This window comes from Antedon bifida, chromosome 3 (assembly GCF_963402885.1).
Source record: "Antedon bifida chromosome 3, ecAntBifi1.1, whole genome shotgun sequence".
In the NCBI taxonomy this organism is placed as follows: domain Eukaryota; kingdom Metazoa; phylum Echinodermata; class Crinoidea; order Comatulida; family Antedonidae; genus Antedon; species Antedon bifida.
The window spans coordinates 24,575,347-24,594,642 of NC_136228.1; the positions used below are offsets into that span (position 1 = coordinate 24,575,347).

Consider the following 19,296-nt stretch of genomic DNA (forward strand, 5'->3'; position numbering starts at 1 on the left):
GCAGAAAAAGCCATGCGTTACCTTGGGGAGTTGCTTGTCTATGTCAATCCTGGCGTAGAACATGAGCTAATGTTACCAACCCAGGGAAGCTGTTGCGGTAGTGTAAACAAACTTATAAAGACCGCCAGAAAACACAGTGGACTTGGCATTAATATTCGGTCGATAATTAGTGTCTCAATTTGGTATTTTGCATGGCTGATAATACAAAAAAAAGGAGAAAGTCTACCAGGATGGTATTCTATAGAGCGCGTATTTTAGAGGAAAGACAGAAAAAATAGTAATAATAAATAGAAGAAAAAAAGAACAAAAAAAAAAGAACAAAAAAAAAAACAAAAACAAAAAAAAACAGACGTTATATAGTTGTGGAGTTCAGTGTAACTATCAGAAGTACAAACAATTTTTTTAACCCTAGTTTATTATAACTTACCCATTTGAAGTCAACATTAAAACATTTTGAAATGTGAGTTATACGGTATAGGCCTACGTGTTTTCGATACTTTTCATTGTATTACTTTTTTACATTACAGTTGCTTTGTATGTTTTTAAAATGTTAGTTTTTATATAATTCCTTTAGCTGTTTTTAAAATTGTTAATGAGTTTTTAATAAAGAAAATAAAATAACTGATTTAGTATTCTTATTTTCATCATAAGCAGTAACATAACTATATAGTAATTTGAGTATACGGTACCAACTAAACATATATATACATTTAATTTCGATAATAAAAGAAATAAAGAAGCCTGAAAAGATCCCAACTAGAAACAGCGCAAACAATGATGGCCAATAATAATCTATATATAAATTATGGTTAATTCTGACATAGGCGAGCACAATGCAAAAACTTTGGTACAAATCTCCGCCTTGGATACCTACCTTATCTATCTCAGATGTACCGCGAAACGTAGATTTGATAACATTAATGTGCAGTTCGACGCTATTTTTCCATATTTCTATCTTAGCAAGATATTATAAAGAGTTTTTTAACAACATTTATGATTTCAACAGTAGATTTTCTACTCAATTTCAATTCTTGGCGGTCAAGTTATTTCCGGGTTTATGATAAGTTCACCTTGCAGCAACTTGGTTTCAACTATTTTCTCTCTTTTATACACAAGGGAGCAGTTAAAATAATAGATTTGACCCTAAAGGTGACTGGAAACAGGCACTTTCCATCAATCAATACAGTGTCCCTTTGGAAGACGGAAGAAAAAAACAGATACTATAGTAGGACTGGAGCTTAAGTTGGCCATTAGTCATAGCCATTTTAGTTTTTTGTATATTTTAGGAACGGACCGCGCGTGTGAAAGGTACAGTAGTTAAAAAATAAAAATTATACTGCAAATTAATAAAGATCAAATTAAATATACGCCATAAAGAATCGGAATATATTGTGGGGAATAGTATTATAAAATTACATAGGGAGATTTGATGATAAGACATTAATCGAGTGAAATCCCGATAGCTGAGTTTTATTAAGTAAGCTGGCAGGAATAACTGTAGGCTATCTGTGTCCTGTTTGGACCGAAATGTCTGCCTATGTTGCAAGCCGTAATGTCTTCTTTCTTGGGCCGAAATGGCCCACTCTGTCACGGCAGTTAGTTTCAAAAGATGTTTAAATTAAATAATGTATTAATACTTATTAGGATGATATTTATTTGAATAAACACCTCTCCAATAAAACATCACTTTGAATAATAATCACCCCCCCCCCCCCCACCCCGCCAACCCAACTATCCACATTTACAATAACACAATTATACTATTTGTAGTAGAATTCATCGCACTGTTATCTACAACTTACCAAGCATTTGTTATTCTTTTTTACCACTTTTCATTAGACCACTATTAGATAGAGGATTTCATTTGATTATAAATGTTACCATATTATTAAAACTAAAAAATTTAACATATATCCCTCGAATAAGCCCCTCCCTCAAGTCAAATGAACTCCGCATCCCCACCTCCGCCCTATAAGGGCCCTACCAAATAATAAAGACTATACTTTAAAATGTTATTAATCATCTAAGACACTGTGAAACATTTTCAATAATGGTAACCGACTGAAAACGTAAAAGAAGAACATTATCATTCCGAGAACCATCGTCTACACTTCCTAGAGGGGGAGCGAGCGAAGCGAGCTCACCCTCTAGTAATACAAATAATAACAATAATTATTACCTCCCTGTATGTTTGTGTGTGTCTGTCTGTCTGTCTGTCTGTGAACAGCCTGGAGGTCACAGTTTTCATCCAAATCTGGCCAAATTTGGCCACAATGATCTTTGCCCCAAAAGCTCAGACAAGTTCGACTTTGAGGGGAAAAGGTCATAGGTCAAGGTCACAACTAACAAAAACCTATTTTACTGCCTAGAGACCACGGTTTTTATCTGATTCTCACCAAACTTAGCCACAATGATAAATGACTCATCATATAATTGTGGTTAAATTTCGAAGGGTCAGGGTCAAAGATCAAGGTCCACAAAAAAAAAAAAAATGAAAAAAATAATAATAAAAAAAAAACCTCAGCGGAACCAGCGATCTCAACTGTGAGAGGCTGGATACATAACTATTGCACCAAACTCTCAACTTTTTAGTGTGCAGTTAGCCTATTTACACTTAGAACTAATAAAAAAATATATATATTTATATATATTTTCTGGGGATATTTTATGTAGGGGAATTTTACAGTAGGCGGAGGTTTGTACTCTCGGAGTACCCTCTAGTTATTACTATTATTATTACTATTACTACTATTACTATTGCTATTGCTACTATTACTATTGCTATTGCTATTGTTATTATTAAAATTATTATTAATATTATTACTAATATTATTACTATTATTCATCTCTGTAACGTGCGTACTTCGTCTCTATTATTTTCTTCTATTCATTAGACTGATTTTGGTTGAAAAAAATAGTTTGCACATTTGTTTATTATATCAGTCCTATTTATTTGCACTTTTTGCGTTTCATACTTTAATGTGGCCGAGTTGACCGATTAGTTTTTGGCCGAGTTGACTTGTGGCCGAATTGACTTGAGGGCGATTAGACTTGGGGCCAACTTAAATTTAGCCGAGGCGGTATACAGCCTTTGATTATAATAAAATACAACAGTATAATTAGTTTTTATAATATTGAACATTTTAGATTTATTCTACTCTTTTCCCCATTGTTATTTTTACTCCGAAATATAAAATGGAATAGGAGTTTGGTTGAAGAAATGCTTTGCACATTTGTAGAATACCTTTTGCACATTTAACGTCAAAACTGATCGTTTTTACATTTAACGGCGTGATGTTTGCACATTTGCGGGTAATGAATTTTTACAGATTTGCACATTTGAAGGTAAAATGTTTGCACAAATGTGGTTGTTTGCACATTTGAAGGTAAAATGTTTGCACAAATGTGGTTGTTTGCACAAATGTGACTTTTTGCACATTTCACGGCTCCACAAGGCCTATGTAGAAAATAATTTAATCAATTTTGATATAATAATAATTGGTGTAATATTTAATAATGATACACTATTCCTGTTTTAGTAAGCTAGGCATATTATGAACGATTTTTATTTATTGTTGTCCATGTACGTACTAATAAACCTAGTGCTAGTTTCCTTCGCTTGTATTTTTACTCCAAATTTGATAACTAACTTTATCGTGTGAATACCACACCTTAGAAGTATACCTCATGAGTACTTTAATGAAAGAATCACATAAAAAGTAACAAATAAATCCTTAAATTAATGATTTTACAGGCGTGTTTCTCGCACACTGTTTTCTTCCTTCCTTTTTGTGAGTCGCGTTTCTCTAAAATGTGTAAACATAACACAACATATGGGCATTTACGTGAAGTTCTCCTATTTTTGAATGACGTCATAGTTGCGCAACGTGACTTGTGCGCAATTTTATGAATTTCAATGATTGATCATAGATTAAAAACCAAAAGTCATTTAGTATTGACACTTTGACAAAATTTAAGTTATATCAGGGGCAAACTTTCTACGGATTAAAAATGGCATGTTTCACAAGAAGTTACGCGCGCACGCGCATTTAAAATTTCAAATTGTGCAAAATTAATTTCTAATCAACTTTTTATGCGTTTCTGGTCATTTTGAGCATGTCAAAAATTCCCATGTGCGCGCAATTTTTTACGCACGCGGTGCGCACGTAGCGTTAAAAACATATTTTTTTCTCTTGAATTATATTTTTCAAGCCTTTCCTAGTAATTTTGAAAACAATTTAGACCTTTTCCAGTTTAAATAACGCCATACGAACACGTTGAATTAGACAATTCGTGCACATTTTTTATGAAAAAGCTTAAAAAATCGTCAAAATTATGTCTTTTTTAAAACAGTCATAGTTTCTAAAGTAAACCGTGAACCGTTTATTTTTATTACAAAATCTAGAAGTTGATGAGTTGTAGATATCGGGTCATGCATCGATAAGGCTAAAAAAACATTGTGACGTCATCGTATGGCCACACGAATGTAAAATATAGGATTTTTGTCTCTTTCGTTATTGCTCATCACATTCAATGGAGCGCATCACGCTTATCTGTATTCCTTTTTCTCCTACATTTATATATTGTGTAGGTCAATCAACTTTCTTTAGTATGAAATAAAAATATGTTAATTTTTATGACGTCATCATGCCTAAAAATTTTAATTACGTGGGTCATTAATTTCATCTTTACAGTAAATTTTAATCTGTAATAGCTCGTAAGAATAAAATGTGATAATCACGATTAAAACGTTTTCTGGAAGCTATTGGATTGTAGATACGAATTCATGTAAACATTTTGCCAATCGGATGTTGTGACGTCATCATATGGCCAGTTGAATAAAAAAAGTCGTATTTTCATATTTTGCGTAATAGTTCATTACATTTAAAAGGGTGCGCATCTATATTTTACGTATTCAAATTTCTTCTACACGTTAATATGTTGTTCCTGAGATAATTTCCTTCTGAAATTGCTATCTAAGTGTTTCATTTTGATACCGTCGCCATGTTAAAAATTGGAATAAATGGCGGGTCCCGTAATTTCACCTATTCTACACTGTATGTAATATGTATACGGATTAATTATACTGTTTGCATGTATATACTATATGACACAAAATTGACAGAATTCAGCATATCATATTCTTCAGTTCTTGTCATACTGCCATAATCTTTATCTGTGTGCAATATTCCAACGTATGACGTGCACGTGGCGTTTGTCGTGGTGCGGATAACTAACTCGTCAAAGTGACAAGTTTCATGTCTAGTCAATTATTAGTATTATTAATTATAAGTATTTTAGCCAAGGGGCCTAACTGATACAAGTTGCAATGTGGCCTGTAGTTTTTAAATTTTTTATCTTTATGAATTTTGATTTTCAAGCTAATCACAATATTTTCACTGGACGGATGTCAGCATAAACAAAATGGCCGCTATTGAAATATTAACATGCTCTGTCTTTGTAATTAGTGGACATACAGATTTGATTTTGGTGTTAAATTGTTCACAATGTATATGTTTATTTTCTTTAATGCAACATTTTTTGTCAAAATGACTGGAACATCATTTTTTGACCTTTGACCTTCTTTGCCTTTTTTGTATTCCAATTACCAAACCATTCTGCAGAGTGTCATAACCAGACAAAGCATTGGTATAATATTTATATATAATACTAGATTTGAACTCGTCACTACGGACGAGTTAGGTTATCCGCAGCGCAAAGGCCACGGCACGTCATACGTTAGAATATTGCGCAAAGAAAAACGATTATGCCATTGAAACAATTTCAGTGTGCTCTCTATTTTGTGTCACGTCTAAGTATATACAGTATACACTATATCCTGTATACGTACTACAGACAGTGCAGTATAGGTGAAAATAAGTGACCAAAGTTATTGACGCTTTTGCACATGATGACGTCATAAACATTTAAAAAATTGTGAATCATTCGAAAGATAATTGATTGACCTAGACAATATAAAAAATGGAAGGCAATGGAATACGGATAAGTGGAAATGCGCTCTATTAAATGTGACGAGCTATGACGAAGAGACAAAAATCCTATATTTTATATTTGAGTGGCCATACGATGACGTCACAATGTCGGTTAGCCATATTGATGCATGATTCGATATCTACAGCTCATCTACTTCCAGAATATGTAATTTAAAAAAAGTTCACCACGTAGTTTAGAATCTATGACTGTTTTAAGAAAGGCATAATTTTCATCAATTTTTGAACTTTTTCATAAAAAACGCACGCAAATTGTCCAATTCTACGTGCTCGTATGACGTGATTTTGATGTCGAAATTGTTTGAAAGTTTGTAAAATTACTAGAAAAAGCTGAAAAAACAAAAATCACGCAAAAATAGATGTTTTTTGAGCTATGTGCGCACGTGCGCGTAAAAAATTGCGTGCCCGTGGGAATTTTTGAAATGCTCAAAATGACATGAAACTCGTAGAAAGTTGATTAGAAGTTGACTTTTCGAATTTTGAAATTTTAAATGCGCGTGCGCGCGTAACTTTCTCTGGAACGTGCCATTTTTAATCCATAGAAAGTTTCCCCTTCATATGACTTAAATTTTCACCAAGTGTCAATACAAAATGACTTTAGGATTTTAATCTATGATCAATCATTTAAATTCATAAAATCGCGCGTAACTTACGCTGCGCAACTCGGACGGGACCGAAAACCTTATTACGACATCTTCAGATAGAGGTCAAACTTCTGATAAAGTTATATAATGGTGTGTTGAGAAGATTTAGAGATACACGCGCAACAAAATTCGTGGAAAGAAAGAAGAATATAGAAAAAAAAAAAAAAAAAAAAGGTTGTGACAATAACAAGGGGTTATCCGGCAAGTGCGGATAACAAAAAATCTCAGCAACAACATGTTAACGTGAAGAAGAAATTTGGATACCTAAAATATAGATGCGCGCTCTTTTAAATGTGATGAACTATGACGCAACAGATGAAAATACGATTTTTTTTATTCAACTGGCCATATGATGACGTCACAACGTCGGATTGGCAAAATGTTGACATGGATTCGTATTTACAATCCAATAGCTTCCAGAAAACGTTTTAATAATGATAACCGCTTTTTATTCTGATGAGCTATAACAGATTGAAAGTTACTGTAAAGATGAAAATAAGTGACCCACGTTATTTACATTTTTAGACATGATGACGTCAAAAAATTTAAAATATTTTTAACCCATGCGAAAGGTAGTTGATTGACCTAGACAATATCAAAATCTGGGTTAAAATGAAAAACGGATAAGTGGAGATGCGCTCTATTAAATGTGATACTCTATGACGAAAGATACAAAAATCCTATATTTTATATTCGCATGGCCATACGATGACGTCACAATGTCCTGTTAGCAATATTGATGCATGATACGATATCTACAACTCATCATCTTCCAGAATACGTAATAAAAAAAGGTATAATTTTGACAAATTTTAAGGAATTTTTGAACTTTTTCATCAAAAACGTACGTAAATTATCCAATTCGACGTGCTCGTATGACGTTAATTTTAAGTCTAAATTGTTTAAAAGTTGGTAAAATTACTAGAAAAGGCTGGAAAAACATAAATCACGCGAAAAAAAATTGTTTTCAACGCGCGCGTAAAAATATGCGCGCGCGTGGGAATTGTTGACATGCTCAAAATGACATAAAACGCGTAGAAAGTTGATTAGAAATTGATTTTTCGCATTTTAAAATTTTAAACGCGCATGCTCGCGTAACTTCGTGTGAAACATGCCATTTTTTTCCCACAGTCAGTTAGCGCAAGATATAACTTAAACTTTTTCTAAGTTTCAAATTAAAATGTTATATGGTTTTCGATCTATGTTAAATACGCAAAATTCATAAAAACGCGCGTAAAGTCACGTTGCGCAACTTCACATGAATGCCCACATGTTGACAAAGTTATAAAATGTTATTTTTACATGTTTTTGAGTTACGCGTGACACAAAAATGACAGAAAGAAAGAAGAATACAGAAAAAAAAAAAAAAAAAAGATGATGAAACAGGACAGTTACAAGGAGTTATCCTCTGAATGTGGATAACTAATTATGCTACTGTGTCCATATGTCCTGTCATGAGAAGATGGAGAGATGGGAAGAAGACCAATTGCACATTACAACAGAAAATGGAAATTGCTGGATGTGTGCAGTTCATGTGTAAACACAACTGACAGTGACTAACAGTCAACTCAGTGCTAGATAAGTGGACATCTATGACTGACAAAGAAGGAGGTGTGATGAAGCGAACTTGGATTAAAGTAAAGGCCTATTGAATAAAATACAAGCATATAATGGTATCGATTAGAATAGATTATGTTTCTTACTTAGAAGGAAGCAGTGTGTTGCAATCAAGGGAACATGATGTCATGGTCTAATGTAATACTGATACCGATAGCGAATACATAGGCAAGAATTTAAAATCTAATAAATTCTGCATTGTACACTTTTTAGAAGGAACCCTGAAATGCATAAATACAATTTCAGAGGAGGTTCACTGAATTACAAAGTATAAAAAAACTCAACTCATACAATAAGTAATTTTTTTTGTTAAAAGGGCTTGAAAAGGGCTTTAAAATGATACCAATCACGACAATATTTTGGAATTTTTAGTTTTAAAATGTGACTTGTTTTATTGTATATCAACATAAATATTAATTTATTAGTACAAGTGTAATGCAATTATTTGATCAGTGTATAAATGCCTTTCCAATGATACCATACATCACCACATTTGAAGATTTTTGTCGGCCATCTTGTTTTTCAAAATGGCGGATCATAATTAGCGAAAAATTGAATGGGGTCTCAGTCTGCCCCTAATCTTTTTAAGTACCATCCATACAACATGTATGCCAAATCTGATGTTTTTATCAATCAATCAAATGAATGATTCTCGTGCTAAGAACCCCATACCATCTAGGACCTGGGTAAGATTTGTATGCATTTAATTTAGGAGAGAATATCTCAACTGCTGTAGGATAATTTGACCCCAAAGGAACAACATGGGATATGTGCCAAATTCGCTATCTCTGGGGCGAACATGCCCAAAAATATTAAATTTTTTTGTGAGCCATGGGCTATCTTTATTTCGGAACCGTTTTTTCTTTAAAGGTACATGTTCATTAACAATTTGTAAAAACTTGTCTTCAAAAAACTGCAGAGCGTCATTCACATTTGTATATGAAGTTATTTCATGCCAATTTACATTTAACATATCAATTTGTAGTTTTTCCTCATCATTTTGAGTTTGGTGGACGGTACCACGTTATTAAAATGATTGGTTTAGTTTTTGGTATACAAAGTTCAATTACTACTATCTCAAGCTACATTTTCATGAAATCATTCCTTAGTTTACAAGTAAAACATCCTCCTCTATTTACATAAACTGCAACCCCTTCCCTATTTCTGTCATTTCTATAAATATCATAGCCATCAATGTGTATTGATTCATCTTTAATTACATTATCTAAATGTGTTTCATTGAGTGCTATGATATCAATAGAATTGTTGTTAATTAGATACTTAAATTCATCAAATTTGCTTGGTAGAGAAACTATATTCAATCCTAGGATACTTAGACAATTATTTAAAAATAATTTACAATTTTCAGTGTCAAAAAAGTAGGCCTAAGTAGCGAGCGTGAATTAATTTGAAAACAAACTTGGCCCGTCTGTAATTTCACCTCGCTCAAGCTTACCTTTCCGAAGTTGTTACAATTTCGCCAGTAATAAAGAACGTTCAAAATCAATGATATTTATTAATTTTGCAGAACTTTAGGTTTCAAAACACAAGATTTTAACTATAAAAGTGATAGTGAGTGAAAGTGATTTATAAACACAAACAAACATTCCACCGTACACTCTCTATTTGCACGACGGATTGAACGTGGACGAATTTATTCACCAGGCTATACATATTTTTTAGTGTCCCGTCACATGATACATTGGTCTATTAAATCACACCACAACTGTACTACATCAAATATTTTATTATTGCATTACAGTACTTTAATTTTAATGTATTTACTGAAATTCAAGACAACAATATTTAATATGCATATATATAATAGGTTTAGAATAGTTAGTATGTAGGCCCTACCCCAACTGTTTACGGGGTTTACGTACAATACATGTTTTACTTGATCAGGGCCAAAGACAATCAGGGAAAACAAAAATTCGGCCTAGAAATTTACGATGTCTATTTAGGAATTAGCTTTGTTTAAAAAATCAGTTCCCCGTCAAGTCTATAAATTGAATCATCTACACATGCATCACAACGATATTTTACTATTTTTATCCATTTCGTGGTTAAAAATCAATAGTTTACAAAATAAGGCAAGTTGCGGTGTGCATGCAAATAGCAGAAGTGTCAGCCTTTTCGTAAGGTCGTGCATGCCTTTGTGGTGGATCGAGTGTGGGTTAGACGGTCTAGGCTAGCTTTCTAAATAGTCCTGGCTGTTTCACATTAATTTCTGGTTCGCTCTCCCGACTTCGATTTCGGTATTTCATTATTTAATCGTCTAACTAACTTGATGTATGATGTCCGAAACGATATAGTGGATTATACCTAAGCAATTTAACTATCAAAGCAAAAACAACTTGTAGAAGCTGGCGGTCAAGGAAATCAAAACAACAACAATGGTGACTTCTTCCGGTGGGTGGCCGATGACGCAGTAAATAACCAAGCGCTGATTGGTTGAATTTCGTCTCTGCATATAACGGTGTCTAATATATCATGATAACTTTGTAAGATCATGATAATAACAGGCTCTCCGAGAGCATGTTAGCTGGAATTAACGTGATAAACGACTTCTTGCAGGTTCACATAAAACATCATGATAAAGAAACTCACGATAATTTCTGAATGTGAACCTAGCTATTCTCTCCTAAATTACATGCATACAAATCTGACCCAGGTCCTAGACTATATATGACATTAATTTTACCCAAAAATATTATTCATATTGGGTGTTACTTTGTCCAATATGTTACATTTATTGGATATTTTACGTATTGGTGGCCATCTTGGATTAGACACCCTTAAGCTTTTTTAGAAAAATGGCAACATCTTTTTTTCATGACTTTTTAAAAAAAAGAATATTTTCGAAAAAGTCATAATTAAAGATTTTCAATACAAATTGTGTACCAATGGATATTCATTTTTCGTATAAAAGTGTATAAAAGTAGTTAAATAAGTTCATTTGGATCTGATAATATAATGCGATAAAAAGTTACTTCTATATGATCCAATATAATAATATGAATAGAGATGAAGGAGCATATGAACTATCGCACATTTACGATAACATTCTAAAACGTAAAGAGACCAACCCCGCACATCCCGCTTGGATAACACCAAGCGGTATACTTTCAACCGTGTCATCGTCACGTCACCAGAACGTATTCACTTATGATTATGCCTTGCTGTTAGTAGGCGAAACGTCAAGTTCTCTGGAAATGTAAGTACCGATATCATCTTACAAACTTGACATTATATTGGATCATAAAAGTAATTACGGTATGCATTTTCCAAAAAATTAGATTCCTAATTAAAAATTTTTAATACAAGTTGGGTAGCGTTGGGTAGCAGTCAGTAGAATATGCTTTAATTTGATACCATACAATTTTTCCATTGACATTTTAAAGAATAATTTAACACGAAAATGTGTTTTTTTTTGGTCATTGAACAATTTTACACAAAAAGCAAATCTGTACAACAAGTGGTTGTCGAATAATAAGAACCACACATTTCTAACCTTTGACCCCGATTTTGGGCATGTTCAAGAATTTGTAATTAAACTAAAAATGGTATTAAACATAGGGTACAGTAGCTTCCTCCTGTGTTCAATTGAGCAGCAGAACGTACTGTACAGATAGTTAAACAAACTCTTATTAAGGGATTGTTGGATACTAACCACGTAAAACGTAATTTATCAATTCACCATAACCTAGCAAATATTCTGATTACCTATTTTTAAATTTTTTAAATTTTATTTCAACCACATCCAACAGCGAAAAATCGCCAATTACAGGATGCCTTAAAACTCTTTAGATATAAATATAGAATTAAAAGCACATAAAAATACAAAACATGAAACATACAAAATGGCAAACTTAAATCGATTTAAGAATTTTAGACTTAAATTTGGACAAAATGTCAAAAAAAATATCGATAGTCTTATCCTTAATAGAAATTGAATTAAAAAGCTTGGATAATCTTTGAATGAAACCATTTTTGGTTACGTTGACTTGACAACGGGAAAATAAGTCGGTGTTGCGAGAGTTTGGTCGATTAATTTTGAGAGAAAAAAATGATAAAATATTACATTTAAAAAGGGAGTTGAAGCATTTAAAAAGAAATACCAAATCGAAAAAGCTTCTCCGAGTATGAATTTTATTTATTTATTTATTTATTCCGGTATATAAAAAACATTACAAAAAGCAGAACAAGTCTGAAATTATTGTAGTACATATAATAAAAAAAGTTACATTACAGAACAAAAATACAAAAAAATTTACGATATGCATAAAAAAATAAATATACTGTACATTAATCTTTAAAATTTATCCAATATATATATTTATCAAAGTCTTAATTCATTTTTTAGCAATATCTACAATAGTATTATTTTAAATGAATTTATTTATTTACTTATAAAAATCCTATATAAAAATAAAAAAAATTTATTGAGAGTTAAGCAGATCAACAATATACGGTACAGCAGACTGTTTATATCTGTCGGTTTTGCATTTAGGCACTTCCAGATTTCCACCATTGGATCTAAGGTTTAATTTTCGCTTGCGGCAAGGAGGGAGCATATCTCTGTGCAAAGCCGATTTTATGAGACCCTGACCAAAGGAAAGGACCAGACTTTCCTTCCTTGCCGCAAGCGAAAGGAGTTGCGTCTCCTCTAAAGCTAAATCATACGATATATAATTTTTTCCCAGGATAGTTCTTAGAGCTCTTTTTTGAACAGCTTCAATTATATATGTTAATTTTTTAGTAATTGCACCATGCCACACAGGGCATGCATACTCAAGAATAGGTCTAATATAGCATCAGGTCATCCACAGACGCGCCAGACCTCCTCATCACAAATAAAGCAAACATCTTTTGAGATGCCTTAGAGACTATGTCTGTGACATGCATGTCCCATTTCATATTATCCTGAATAGTAACCCCTAACAATTTGAGGTTGCCAACACATTCAAGGTTAGTTTTGTTGAGGGTGAATGGCTGGAACTCGCTAGCATTACGCAAAAAATTAATTGTCATAACATGGCATTTAGACGGTTTAGGTAGCATATTATTAGCTTTACACCAGTCATCCAAATCATCAAGGGAGACCTGTAAATAGGAATTATTGTTTTTTTTCACAACTTCACCTAGAGTGAGATCATCCACATACTTCCATCTTCTGCAGCTTCCTAGACTGGCATCATTAATTAGAACCAGAAATAAAACTGGGCCCAATTTAGTGCCCTGGGGCACGCCGCAAGTGATCTTTCTTGTACCCGAGATGGTCTTACCCACTCTGGTATTAATGCCTCTATTAGTAAGGAAGCTGCAGATAATGGGTATTATGGATGATCCCACTCCAATATCTATTAATTTGTTAATAATTATAGTATGATCAACCCGATCAAAGGCTTTAGCAAAATCAACCGCGCATAAATTAACATAACAATGTTTACCATCAGTATCCTTCAATACAGAATCAATTAAACTAATTAGGTAATGGGTGGTGGATGCACTCTTGCGGCTTCCGAATTGTCGACTATCAAGCTTAACGCTAATGTCCTCTATGATCCAATTGACTAAAAAAGTCTCAAAAGTTCTTGCTAATAAGGGTGTAAGTGAAATAGGACGCAAATCATTACAGGTATTAGCTCCTTTGATTTTAGGGACAGGTATTACTGTTGCATGCTTCCACCTATCAGGGAAAGTACCTGCTTTTAGGGCGCAGTTAAACACATTGGTTATAGGGGGCGCTAGTTCAAAAGCACATTCTCTTAGAAGTTTAGCAGGCAGGTCTTCTGGATGTCCTGCCTTTTTGGGTTTTATTGATTGTAGTAATCTCTGGACCTGTCCAGGATAGATTTCAGGAGGCGGCTGCGAGGATGGAAGATATGCGGGCAGGTTGTTTTGGTCTAGAGCAGGTAATTGGCAACAGACATCCGCAAAGTGTTGATTAATTGATTCAGCGGTTTCCTCTTCATTAAGACCTGGAATGCTAAATGACTGCTTTTGATTAAGATTACAAAGTTTTCCAACATTCTTGTGCCATTTGGAGGAGTCCGAATTGTGAAGGCCAGAAATCGCGTCTTGGTAGTAAGATTTTTTTGCGTCCATAATCACTTTTTGTACACCATTTCAAAGTTTTTTCCACTTGCTAGATTTTCCAAATTTAACATAGGCTTTTTGTCGTTGCTTTATGAGTTGTTTCACTCTTTTCGTAAGCCATGGGCAATCAGTACTCCTCATTTTCAACAACTCAGTCGGGAAATTACTATGATAGGCATTTTGTAGAGTAGTAGCTAGCATCGCAGTTTTATCATTTGTATCCATAAGGTCGTAGACATTATTCCATTCATGATCAACTAACCACTGGCCAAAATGCCTCATGGATGAGTCCTTCATAGGTCTAATCTTTACCGTGACATGATCATTTTTAGGTAAACAAGTTATAGGCTTCATTAACACCGAGACGTGATCACTGCGACCAATGGGTGCTTTCTGTACTATATCATCATATAATTCAGGGTAATTCATAAAAATTTTGTCAAGTGTAGAATCTTTCCGTGTATGAAAATTGACTACTTGGGTTAGGCCAAGATTGTCACAAAGCTCATTAGTATTAAGGTCGTTGAAGTCACCTAGAATTATAATTGGAACTTCATGGTTGGCACTGCGTATCCTATCGACTGTTTCAATCACATGTGACACAAGTTGTTCAGCTCCAGCCGCTGCAGGTGGATAATATATCGCACCAACATATAAGTGTTTCAAGCGCCTGATGTTATTGGGTATTGTAATACAACACCAAAGACACTCAAAATTACACTGATCATGGTGTTCAGTGTGATTCATAATTAGCCTGTCAACTGAGTACACAGATACCCCACCACCTTTCCTTCCAACTCACATCTTATTAAAATGTTGATATCCAGGAATAGCTGCTAAATTTTCAGTTTCGGCATTTAACCACGTCTCAGTTACAACTGCCAAGTCAATTTTGTATTTACTAAGGGTAGCCTCAAATTCATCCACTTTGTTTCTAATTGACCTTACATTGGTTAACAAAATCTTGGGGCACGAAAAAACGTTCATGTTCATGTACTTAGTATTCTCAATAGTTATAAGATTGCTCATTACTCGGCCTCTTGTTTTACTAGCTTTACTAGAGTAAGGTGTATTAATAATCACCGATATTTTTCTTCTTAATTTCCTACCTCCTCGCTTGCGATGTTTCCGTTTACAAAATGGCCGACTTGGTCTTGGCCCTTCACTGTTTAGTTCGCTATTGAATGCGATGACGTCGGGAGGAGGTATGCCTCGGTTCGCGAATCGAAGTGCGACGAGATCCTGGGCTGAATATCGAAAATAGCACATCGTGGCTCAGGACAGAATTTTCACTATTAGTGCTCATAAAAGAACCAAAAACTAATCAAACGTAAGTCATACGGGTTACACAACAAGAACAATACAAAATCACAAAAACAATCAATCACAAACGAGACAAAATCAGCAAAACTGCCAACACACGTGGAGCGAAAATAAAAGGAATGGTGTCGCAGATGAACAGCGCCACCAAAAAAGAAGCGGAGGAAGATGAATTAAAGGACCTGGATTGTTGTGGTTAATAAAGTAAATAAATTTGGATTGAACCCGTTCGATACGATTTGATTGCGAGATCGAAATGGAATTGTAAATTGTTGATGAAAAGTCAAAAATAGGTCGGACAAGGGGGATAAAGTTTAATTTTGTAACACTATCGATATTTTTACAGTGACGCCAAAGCATACCTAACATTCTATTACCCTTAGCAACAATATGATCAACATGTTTATTCAAGTTAAGTTTCGATTCAATATAAATGCCAAGATCCTTTTGAAAGTTAACCTTATCAATAGAAAGTCCGTTAATAGTGTAATCAAAATTAATAATTTGTTTTTTAAGTGATAATGTAAGAATCTGACACTTAAGTGGATTTAACAACAATCATGTGTCAGACCAATTGCAAAGCCTAACCTATAATCTATAGAAACAACAACTAGTATAAAACCTTCTGAATTGTTTCTAAAAAGAAGACCAAGAAATAGGTTCACTTTGTTAAAACCAAACCTATAGCCCAGTTGAAGAGAAATAGTTGAAACAAAAATAATATCATATAAGGGTATAGTTAAGGAAATTAAGTGTAGGAAATAGAGTCAAAAGTAATGCAGGAGAACTAGTTAAATGTTTCCTGGTGTAGTAAATATGGTATGTGGACCTCATATGTATTTAATATACTGTACATACAAGATATGTTTTGTACACATAGATCATAAGTTCTGGCGAACAAGAAATACCAGGTGTAAATACTACATAATTTTTTGGTTATCTTGTGATATTTAATGGATCATTTTAAATTGATTGATTTCCGAAACATGTATTATAGTCTTAGAAATAAACATTGAGAGTAACTACAACACAACGTGTAATGTTTATGTGTACTCCTTTACAACTTCATCATTTATTTTAAAATCAATATAATGTATCTTCATTCATACAAGAAAAGTTCAACCATAACCACTAAACTTATTTGACGGTTTGAAAAGGCCACCAAAGGCGGCTTTTGCTTGTAAACTGTAATGTAATAATCCTCTAGGTACACCTTTTGATTGCCATGAATAATGTTTGATCAACATACATAAATTGAAAATCCAAAAAAGGAATTGTTATTTTAAACTACTTACAAACTTTGACAGCTTTTTTGCACTTCCAAAAGATACAGCCTCCAAAAATTCTAAAGCATGATATGTATAACGGTCAATTACATAAACACCAATAGCAGGATCAACATGATGCTAAACAAATAAACCAGACGGTTAGAAAATGATTGTATAGGGTGATTTGTGATACTACAGTAAAGTGGTATATCTATTAGTATTGAATCCAGATGAACCTGGTACAGTTAGCAAGCCTCTCTTACTGTACGGCGACATGCTTTTGTCTAATTTATGTAGATACATTTGCGTGTAAAACAAATTACAACCTTAGCATATACATACTATAAACAGGCAATGTTTTTCACAAGTCATGGAGTAGTTAGTTCAAAACTTGGACTTTTGTGTAATCCGGTGATGTAAGACCATCAATATAAAGAAATGATAGAAACACATTATTGATCCTCAGAGTTTATTGTGTTTATTTTGAGTGCTACATATATTTTGAATTGAATTTCTTAAATTATACTCTAGGCCGCAGAAAAGAGTTGTTTATTACCGATTACTTACTGATAAGGAATCCTCACCCACTTGACTACTTCCGATGCCTATCAAATTAGGTGAATAGAAATACTCATACATTGAAGCAGCCTGGCATGTGTCGACAATAAATAACAGCTCATTATATCTGAAAAATTAAAAAAATATCAATATACAACTAGAATTTAATTTGTTTAGGTGATCATTTTTATAATTTTACTGACATTAAATTAAAAAAAATATCACATATGTTCAAATACGATCACAAAATGCCATCCTCTGACCTAATGTGTATACGCTTATAGTGCTGAGTTGTGCCTATAATGTCTTTCATATAGAATACAATATACTGTATATCTATATACAGTGTAGCATCTATATATAAATTATGGTTAATTCTGACATAGGCGAGCACAATGCAAAAACTTTGGTACAAATCTCCGCCTTGGATACCTACCTTATCTATCTCAGATGTACCGCGAAACATAGATTTGATTACATTAGTATTCAGTTCGACGCTATTGTTCCATATTTCTATCTTAGGAAGATATTATAACGAGTTTTTTAACAAAATTTATGATTTCAACAGTAGATTTTCAACTCAATTTCAATTCTTTGCGATCAAAGTAATTTCCGGGTTTACGATAAGTTCACCTTGCAACAACCTGGTTTCAACTATTTTCTCTCTTTTATACACAAGGGAGCAGTTAAAATAATAGATTTGACCCTAAAGGTGACTGGAAACAGGCACTTTCCATCAATCAATACAGTGTCCCTTTGGAAGATGAAAAAAAAATCAGATAGTAGGACTGGAGCTTAAGTTGGCCATTTGTCATAGGCATTTCAGTTGTTTGTTTATTTTAAAACATACCGCGCGTGTGTGAAGGTACAGTAGTTAAAAAATAGAAATTATATGCAAATTAATAAAGATCAAATTAAATATACGCCATAAAGAATCGGAATATATTGTGGGGAATAGTATTATAAAATTACATAGGGAGATTTGATGATAAGACATTTTGTTTAAAATCGAGTGAAATCCTGTGATAGCTGAGTTTTATTGAGTAAGCTGGCAGGAATAACTGTAGGCTATCTTCCTGTGTCCTGTTAGGACCGAGATGTCTGCCCATGTTGCAACCCGTAAATGTCTTCTTTCTTGGGCCCACTCTGTCACGGCAGTTAGTTTCAAAAGATGTTTAAATTAAATAATGTTTTAATAATTATTAGGATGGTATTTATTTGAACTAGACATGAAACTCGTCACTTTGACGAGTTAGTTATCCGCACCACGACAAACGCCACATGCACGTCATACGTTGGAATATTGCACACAGATAAAGATTATGGCATTATGACAAGAACTGAAGAATATGATATGCTGTTAGTGCTGAATTTTGTGTCATATAGTATATACATGCAAACAGTATAAGCTGTATACATATTACATACAGTGTAGAATAGGTGAAATTACGGGACCCGCCATTTATTCCAATTTTTAACATGGCGACGGTATCAAAATGAAACACTTAGATAGCAATTTCAGAAGGAAATTATCTCAGGAACAACATATTAACGTGTAGAAGAAATTTGAATACGTAAAATATAGATGCGCACCCTTTTAAATGTGATGAACTATTACGCAAAATATGAAAATACGACTTTTTTTATTCAACTGGCCATATGATGACGTCACAACATCCGATTGGCAAAATGTTTACATGAATTCGTATCTACAATCCAATAGCTTCCAGAAAACGTTTTAATCGTGATTATCACATTTTATTCTTACGAGCTATT

The 19,296-nt window shown here is 33.5% G+C and overlaps 1 protein-coding gene across 1 annotated transcript in view; it reads right to left on the bottom strand.

Moving 5' to 3' along the window:
- LOC144838042 (putative GPI-anchor transamidase) overlaps window positions 1-19,296 on the bottom strand; it is a 98,874-nt gene that overhangs the window by 9,743 nt on the left and 69,835 nt on the right. The window contains exons 6-7 of the mRNA XM_078693398.1: window positions 17,530-17,647; window positions 16,990-17,100 (exon numbers count right to left, since the gene is read on the bottom strand). Of these exons, the coding sequence (XP_078549524.1) occupies window positions 16,990-17,100; window positions 17,530-17,647 (229 nt within the window). The remainder of the gene's footprint in view (window positions 1-16,989; window positions 17,101-17,529; window positions 17,648-19,296) is intronic.